Source organism: Bison bison, unplaced genomic scaffold, assembly GCF_000754665.1.
Source record: "Bison bison bison isolate TAMUID 2011002044 unplaced genomic scaffold, Bison_UMD1.0 scf7180017864471, whole genome shotgun sequence".
Taxonomy (NCBI): domain Eukaryota; kingdom Metazoa; phylum Chordata; class Mammalia; order Artiodactyla; family Bovidae; genus Bison; species Bison bison.
The window spans coordinates 24,313,886-24,323,141 of record NW_011495032.1 but is presented as its reverse complement, the minus strand read 5'-3'; the positions used below and the strand labels follow the sequence as shown (position 1 = coordinate 24,323,141).

General features: G+C 40.0%; 1 protein-coding gene across 1 annotated transcript in view; it reads left to right on the top strand.

Moving 5' to 3' along the window:
* The window catches only part of ALS2CR11 (amyotrophic lateral sclerosis 2 (juvenile) chromosome region, candidate 11), a 126,187-nt gene that overhangs the window by 38,971 nt on the left and 77,960 nt on the right, over window positions 1-9,256 (top strand). The window contains exon 9 of the mRNA XM_010860971.1: window positions 2,381-2,524. Within this exon, the coding sequence (XP_010859273.1) occupies window positions 2,381-2,524 (144 nt within the window). The remainder of the gene's footprint in view (window positions 1-2,380; window positions 2,525-9,256) is intronic.

The window sequence follows — 9,256 nt, the reverse complement described above, 5'->3', positions numbered from 1 at the left end:
GGGTGTGGCTACCCACTCCAGTATTCTTGCCTGGAGAATTCCATGGACAGAGGAGCCTGGTGGGCTACAAGTCCATGGGGTTGCAAAGAGTTGAACATGACTGAGCGACTTCACTTTCACTTTTCACTTTCATGCATTGGAGAAGGAAATGGCAACCCCCTCCAGTGTTCTTGCCTGGAGAATCCCAGGGACGGGGGAGCCTGGTGGGCTGCCATCTATGGGGTCGCACAGAGTCGGACACGACTGAAGTGACTTAGCAGCAGCAGCAGAATGCATAAATAGACATATTCAGCAGTTGATGAATACCTCCCTTGACCTGTGGAATGAGGGATGTTACAGTGGGAAAGACCAAATGGTAGTCACTAGAGGTTCCAATGGTAAAACAAAAGTAATACCATATTACTGGAGGGATGGCAGAGATTTGTGCCACCACAGGGATTTGAAAGATGCAGAAAATGCAGAGATGGTGGTTCCCATCACATCCCCATTCAACTCACTTATCTTGCCTGTGCTGAAACAGATGTATCTTGGAGAATGACAGTAGATGATTGTAAGCTTAACCAGGTGGTGACTCCAAATGCAACTGCTGTACCAGATGTGGTTTTATTGCTTGAGTAAATTAACACGTCTTCAGTACCTGGCCTGCCACTCTTGATTTAGCAAATACTTTTTTTCTCCACGTTTGCTAATAAAGACCATCCATAACAGTTTTCTTTCACAGGCACGGCCAGTAGTACACCTTCTCTGTCCTACCTCAGAGATACATCTCTTCCCAACTCTATAATTTAGTAGACAGGACTCTTGAATACTTTCTCTTATATAAGATACACACTGTCCCTTCCAGTGATGACATGCTGATTTGACCTAGTGAGCAGCACTACTGTAGACCTATTGGTAAGATATTTGCATGTTAGAAGATGGGAAATGTCTAATAAAATTCGAGGGCTTTCTACCTCAATGTAAGTCTGATAAAATTTGAGGACTTTCTACCTCCCTGGTGGCTCAGATGGTAAAAAAAAATCTGCCTGCAATGCAGGAGACCTGGGTTCAGTCTGTGGGTTGGAAAGATCCCCTGGAGAAGGGTGTGGCTACCCACTCCAGTATTCTTGCCTGGAGAATTCCATGGACAGAGGAGCCTGGTGGGCTACAAGTCCATGGGGTTGCAAAGAGTTGAACATGACTGAGCGACTCTGACACTTTTTTATTACTTACATGAAATTTTAGGGATCCAGACATGTGGCTTGTTAAGATATTCCTGCTGAGGTGAAGGGTAAGTTATTGTGTCTGGGCTCTCCTACAACCAAAAAAGAGACATACCACCTAGTGGGATTCTTGAGTTTTGGAGACAACATATTCCTCTGGGTATGCTGCTCTGGCCAATTTACTCAGGAACCTGGGAAAAAATTTTATGTGTATATGTATATATATATATATATAATTTTTTATTCTCTCATTTCCTTATCATGTAACATAACGTGTATTCACTTTATATCATAATATTTAAGTATTGTAACCTTATGTCATAGTTATTTAAGTTTCAGGGTATTAATCAGAGAGTAAACATCACCCAAGGACTTTACGTACTCTTACAAGGAAGGAGCTAGTGAGTTTTTGGCTGTATGTATGAAGGAGAGTTGTATCATGTAAGGTGAATTATGACCTTTTTATTTTCTCATTTGTAAATAAAGCATGCTGTAAGGAGATGGTTATGGGTGCCAAGTTGACAAGGGGATGAACTTATGATGGTTAATTTTTTGTGTCCACTTGACTGGGCCATGACATAAAGATTTGAACCTAGAGATAAGAAGAGAAATCTGGGCTCAAATGCTTTCTACATCTCCTTAGAACTTCAGATCCTTCTCTCCTTTCTCATCTTTGCTACCCATAATCTTATATAGTCGCTACTGCTGCTGCTGCTGCTGCTAAGTCGCTTCAGTCTTGTCCGACTCTGTGTGACCCCATAGACGGTAGCTCCCCCGTCCCTGGGATTCTCCAGGCAAGAACAGTGGAGGGGGTTGCCATTTCCTTCTCCAATGCATGAAAGTGAAAAGTGAAAGTGAAGTCGCTCAGTCATGTCCGACTCTTAGCGACCCCATGGACCGCAGCCTACCAGGCTCCGCCGCCCGTGGGATTTTCCAGGCAAGAGTACTGGAGTGGGGTGCCATTGCCTTCTCTGAAATCTTAGTAGTAGGAGTACTCAAAAGGCCACTCTCTGAGTATTTCTGACTTCCTCTTTCCTAGCTCTGTTCTCTAGCGGTCCAATGTGGATATGTGAGCTTACAGTTTAAAACAGAGAGTGATTCAAAAGTAATAGCTAACATTGATTTTAGAAGTGTACTTTTGTGTAATTTTAATATTTAACTTTATTGCCATTTTCCAGAAATGTTATTATACCACAGCCAATAGCATATCCAGCATTCTTATCCCCAGACCTGAATGTTACTGTTGGGGTGCCAGCTACATCCCAGTCCAACCAGCCGTCTGTCGTGCAACTTGAAAAACTTCAGCAACAACCCCGGGAAAGGTAAAAAACCAAACCATAACAAAACAAAATTTTCGTCTTATTTATGTATTATGTATACATTAATTTTTTCCTTTGAGACAAGGGCTTGCTGTTGGTCTGGAAAACTTCATCATGGTGATATTTCATGTGCCCAGAGGTTATTCCAGAGTTTTGCTTTAGCATATTTAAGAGTTTGTGGTAAAAAGTCAATGACATGGGAAGAAAAGGGGTGAGAATTCATTATAAGGGAGAAAGTACAATATTTGCTCTGCCTCTTCACTCAACAATATATTTTATAGGTCTCTTACGGTCTTTTCTATATTTCCTATCTTTTTTTCTCTATGGTTTAGATATTTTCTTCTGACCTATCTTATAATCATTGAATCTTTGTTCTTTATCTGTTGTTAAGCCAACTGAATTCTTCATTTCAGTTATTTCCTTTTCAGTTATGGAATTTTCATAATTTATTTCATAGTGCCACTTTTCTGCCAAAATCCTCAATCTTATCTTTTAGTTCTTTAAACATAATAATTATTGTTATTTCCAAGTTCATCCCTGATAACTTGATTATTTGGATTTCCTAAAAGTCTATTTCTGTCGTTGGTTTATCTACTCATAATTTTTAGTCATATTTTCTGTTCTCACATGTCTAGTTGTTTTTATCAAGTGCCAAACATTGTATTTGAAAATCTGTAGAACTACTTTGAGGATCTTGGTTATACATTTTTTACAGATAGTATATAAATACATTTGCATCTGGTTGCCAGCTAGCCTAGGAACACTAAGCAATCCTAGATCATCTTAATTCAGTTGAGATTGAAGTGATTTGGGCTTTCATTCCTGTGAACATTAGTCTTTTTATGGTTTACTATAGATAGCTGGTGAGAAGTTGCTATAAAGCACAGAGAGCCCAGCCTGGCACTCTGTGATGACCTAGAGTGGTTGGATAGAGGGAGGGGAGGGAGGCCCAAGAGGGAGCAGATATATGTATAATTATGGCTGATTTGTGTTGTTGTATGGCAGAAATCAACACAGCATTTTAAAGCGATTTTCCTCTAATTAAAAAATAATAATAAAAAAGAATGACACTAATGTGAGGCAACCAGGGTACAATATTTAAGGAGGCATTCATTCTTGAGGAAGAACCCTTTAGGGTCCCAACTGAAAACCTGGGTGTTTACCATGGCTTCTCATCCTTATCAGGGTCTGAACTCTGGTTTTCCCTCGTTGTTACATATTTATCTCAGAGCTCTTAACTCTTCATCACTACAAATACCTTGAAGGAAAATGGCTCCAAATTATGGGCTCAAAGTCTCCAGACTTCTTTTCTGTCTGGAATCGTGGATCTGAAAATCCTTGCTGCCTTTGTAACTGACGGATGCTTCCAAACAAAAAATTTTTTAATATTTTGTCCAGTTTTTTCCAGTTGTCCAGTGAGATGGTTTGTCTGAAATAACCTATTCCATCATTGCCAGAAATAGAACTCTTGAATATTTTAAAAATAATGTTTATGTGTATGCATAGTTTACTAGACTTATAAATTAATTCATAAACATTGAGTCGAGTCATCAAGAAACCCCTTTTTCCCCTAGTCATATGTTTTATTCCTTTAATAACATTTGTGCATGCATGCTCGATTGCTTCAGTTGTATCTGACTCTCCAAACCTATGGACTGCAGCCTTCCAAGCTCCTCTGTCCATGGGATTCTGAAGGCAGAAATACTGGAGTGAGTTGCCAGGGGTTCTTCCCCACTCAGGGATCAAACCTGCATCTCTTACGTCTCCTGCATGTAGGTGGATTCTTTACCACTTGTACCATCTGGGAAGCCCTCAATAAAGTTTATTTATTTATAATTTTTATTGGAATATGGTTGATTTACAATTCTAAATTGTAAACTGATTGTCAACAAAAGTCCATCTAGTCAAGGCTATGGTTTTTCCAGTAGGCATGTATGGAAGTGAGAGTTGGACTATAAAGAAAGCTGAGTGCCGAAGAATTGATGCTTTTGAACTGTGGTGTTGGAGAAGACTCTTGAGAGTCCCTTGGACTGCAAGGAGATCCAACCAGTCCCTCCTAAAGGAGATCAGTCCTAGGTGTTCATTGGAAGGGCTGATGTTGAAGCTGTAACTCCAGTACTTTGGCCACCTGATGCAAAGAGCTGACTCATTGGAAAAGACCTTGATGCTGGGAAGGGTTGAGAACAGGAGGAGAGGGTGGCGATGGAGGATTAGATGGTTGGATGGCATCACCAACTCAATGGATGTGGGTTTGGGTAGACTCCAGCAGTTGGTAATGGACAGGGAGGCCTGGCATGCTGCTGTTCATGGGGTTGCAAAGAGTCGGAACAACTGAGTGACTGAACTAAACTGAACTGATTTACAATGTCTTGTTAGTAAACAAGAAATTTTTGTCTCTTGTTATGGTCTTTGGCTGATTTATTTGGTTGTCCATTTTATTCTTTTAGCACTTTGAGTGTATGATTATCACTTTCTTCTGGCCTACAAAGTTTCTGCTAAAAGATTTGTTCATAGTCTTATGGTGGCTTCTTTGTACATAGCAGATTGTTTTTCTCTTGCTGCTTTTAAGATTCTCTCCTTGTCTTTCATTTTTAGCAACTTAATTTTAATGTGTCTCAGTGTGAGTCTTTTAGATTACTTTTATTTGGAACCATCTGGACTTCCTTGATCTGGTGTCTGTTTCTTTCCTCTGGTTAGGGAAGTTTTCAGTTATTATTTCTTTGAGTAAGCATCTGTCCCTTTCTTTCTCTCTCCTTCTAGTTCCCCTGTAATAAATATATTGGTCTACTTGATGGTGTATCATAAGTTCCTTAAACTATCTTCTCTCTTTTTCATTCTTTCCTGCTTCTCTGATTGGATGAATTTCATTGCTTTGTCTTCATGTTCACTGATCCTTTCTTCTGAATCATCTGGTTTCTTCTTAATCTCTCTGTTGAATTTTTGTTCAGTTATTGTATTCTTCAGCTCTGTGATTTCTGTTTGATACTTTCTAGTATTTTCTGCCTCTGTGAAATTCTCACTTTGTTCATGAATTTTTCTTCTCACCTTGATAAACATCTTTACGAGCGTTATTTTGATTTCTTTATCAGGCAAGTCACTTATCTCTGTTTCATTTATGTCTGTTTCTAGAGTTTTATCTTGTTCTTTTGTTTGGAACTTATGTTTCTGGAGTTTTATTCTTTTGTTTAGGACTTACTCCTCTTTGCTTCATTTTCCTAACTCTCCATGTTGGTTCCTGAACATCGGATAAAACAACCACCTCTGTTAGTTTTGGTATTGTGGTCTCATGTAGGAAATGAACCTCATCAGCCTAGTCCAAGTTCTCGGTTGTCCCTTACACCTTTGTGACTGTCCCAGTCACCTTCTTTGTTTTTAGTGACCCTCCCAAGACTTGAGGGTGTGTCAAGACTTGTCAGTGTCCCAAACAGGAGGACTTCAGTCAGCATCTACATTCAGGCTGATTGGAAGGCTGAACCCCCAGGTAGATGCTGGAAAAGTATGTAGTTAGAACGCTTCCAAGGAGAAACTGGTAAGACTTTTTTTTCCTGTTCTCTCTGTGCTGGGTCTGTGTGTATATGCACAGGGTTGGTAGCTCCTATACCCATTAAGAACTTCTTTGTGTGCTGTAGTCCTGTGGACCGGAAAATGCAAACCCTGTTGACTATGACATCAGGCAATCTGGGGACCTGTACCTCCGATGGCAGTCACAAAATCTGGGATGCCAGTTGTGTGTACAAGCTCTTTCCTTGGAGATACTGGTGATCTGGATCAGGCTAGGAGAGAAGGGAGATATGGAGTCTGCTGGCTTCCCTTGTTTCCTGCTGCTGCTGCTGCTAAGTCACTTCAGTCATGTCCGACTCTGTGTGATCCCATAGATGGAACCCAACCAGGCTCCCCCATCCCTGGGGTTCTCCAGGCAAGAGTACTGGAGTGGGTTGCCATTTCTTTCTCCAATGCATGAAAGTGAAAAGTGAAAGTGAAGTCACTCAGCCGTATCCGACTCTTAGTGACCCCATGGACTGCAGCCTACCAGGCTCCGCCGCCCATGGGATTTTCCAGGCAAGAGTACTGGAGTGGGGTGCCATTGCCTTCTCCTAAAAGCATGCTAAATTAGAGGCCTGACCCTCAAGCAGCAGCTTTTACAGAATTCAAGTAGGCTTTTCTTGGGGAAGGACTGGGAGATGTACAAATTTGCCTAAACTGTGCTGAGCCTTGGGCAAACAGGTATGGCAAGCCCTTAGTGAACCCATTAAGAACTATTTATTTATTTTTTAACCTTGTGTATCTCCTGGTCACAAGGTAGGTGTGACCTAGCAAAGTGTTTTCAGGGCCTGTCTTTAAAGTGGCAGTGTTGAAGTTGGAGCACTAGATGTAGAGTCCAAACTTTTCTGTCCTCAAGTAGATTCCTTCCCAATTGTATGGCATTATGCCAGGGTTAGGTTTATGGTGAAAGTGTGTCTCAGCCTCTCTTACCCATTTTGTTGTGAGTTTTCTTTCATTTGTCCAGTGTTTCAGAGTTGCTCAGCTATTTCTAGATTTCTTTCAGCAGGATTTCTATTTCTGGATTTCTTTCTTGTATAGCTGTAGATTAGATGTATCTTTGGGAGGAGATGAATGAGTTCAGAGGCTTTTTCACCATCTTGGACAGAAATGCACAAATTTATTCAATTCTTGGCTTAGTAAAACACAACTGGATCATCATAACAGCTTCTCCACTCAGAGTGGCTCCCTGAGGTCCATCTGCTGAACCTCAACTTGTTTGGATTCCAGTGATATGGATGGCTGTTGCTCTGTCTTCTCTTGAATGGTAGTACCACCCAACCCCCTTCTTTCTAGAAGAATGGGTCCCCCTCTGCTCACTGACTCCCAAATATCTTTATTGTGTATTTCGGCAATCTAAGAATGTTATTTTGCTCTGTATTATCTTCTTCTTATAACTATTGGGTTGGCCAAAAAAGTTCCTCTGTTTTCTTTTTATGTAAAAATAAGAGACATATTTTTCATTTTTACCAAGAAGTTTATTGAACAATGTATTCACCATTTTGTTCTACTACCTTCTCCTATTTTTACACAACTTCATAATTCCATCTTACCAACTCTTTTATCTTTTTGAGCAAAGAACTGTTCCAGGTGCCTTTTACAGTCTTCTAGGGAATTGAAATTTTTTCCATTAAGAGAATTTTGTAAACTGAAATAAATGGACATTCAAAGGTGTGATGTTTGGTGAATACAGAGGATGAACCAGAACTTCTCAGCCAAGCCGTGACAGTTTTTTCCTTGTCATCAAAGAAACATGTGGTCTTGCATTATCCTGATGGAAGATTATGTGATTCTGTTGACTAATTCTAAATGCTTTCTGTTGAGTGCTGCCATCAGTTGATCTAATTGGAGAGGTACTTATTGAAATTCATCATTTGGTTTTCCAAAAGGAGCTCATAATAGGGGACATCCTTCCAAACATACCATATACAAAACATCACCTTCTTTGAATGAAGACTGGTCTTTGGTGGTTGGTAATGGTTCATTTTGCTTGCCCCGTGATCTTTTTTCTATTCCTTATTATTATGCAGTATTGACTTTTCATTGCCCATCACAGTTTGTTTTAAAAATAGAATGTTTTTGATGTGTTTTAAGTAGGGAATTGTGCGTGGAAATACAGTCTAGGATTTTTTCACTTATGTGGAATCCAAACATCAAAATGATGAACATAACCAAACATATGGATTTTCAGTGCTTGATTTGGATGTTTTGAGTACGTCAGCTACCTCCCACATGGTATAATGTTGATTAATTTATGTCTTGATTTGATTACTATCAACTCCAACTGGTCTACCCAACTGTGGAGCATCATCGGCAAGAAATCTCTAACACGAAATTTCTCTAACCGCTGTTGACATGTTCAATCAGTCACAGCACCTTCTCCATACACTGCACAAATCTTTGTGTTTCCATTGTGTTTTTACCTTTCTTGAAATAATGAAGCAAAATATGCTGAAAATGTTGCTTCTTTTTTTCTGTCCTCAATAACACAAAAGTTCACCAATTTTGATAATTGTTTAAATGCATACTTATATGGCAACTGTCACAATACAGTCTAACAAAATTGTTTTGAGTGAAGGTAACCACTAAGTTAGAGATACCAAGGGAACATTTCATGCAAAGATGGGCTCGATAAAGGACAGAAATGGTATGGACCTAACAGAAGCAGAAGATATTAAGAAGAGGTGGCAAGAATACACAGAACTGTACAAAAAAGATCTTCATGACCCAGATAATCATGATGGTATGATCACTGACCTAGAGCCAGATATCCTGGAATGTGAAGTTAAGTGGGCCTTAGAAAGCATCACTACGAACAAAGCTAGTGGAGGTGATGGAATTCCAGTTGAGCTATTTCAAATTCTGAAAGATGATGCTGTTAAAGTGCTGCACTCAATATGCCAGCAAATTCGGAAAACTCAGCAGTGGCCACAGGACTGGAAAAGGTCAGTTTTCATTCCAATCCCAAAGAAAGGCAATGCCAAAGAATGCTCAAACTACCGCACAATTGCACTCATCTCACACGCTAGTAATGCTCAAAATTCTCCAAGCCAGGCTTCAGGAATATGTGAACTGTGAACTTCCAGACGTTCAAGCTGGTTTTAGAAAAGGCAGAGGAACCAGAGACCAAATTGCCAACATCCACTGGATCATCAGAAAAGCAAAAGAGTTCCAGAAAAACATCTATTTCTGCTT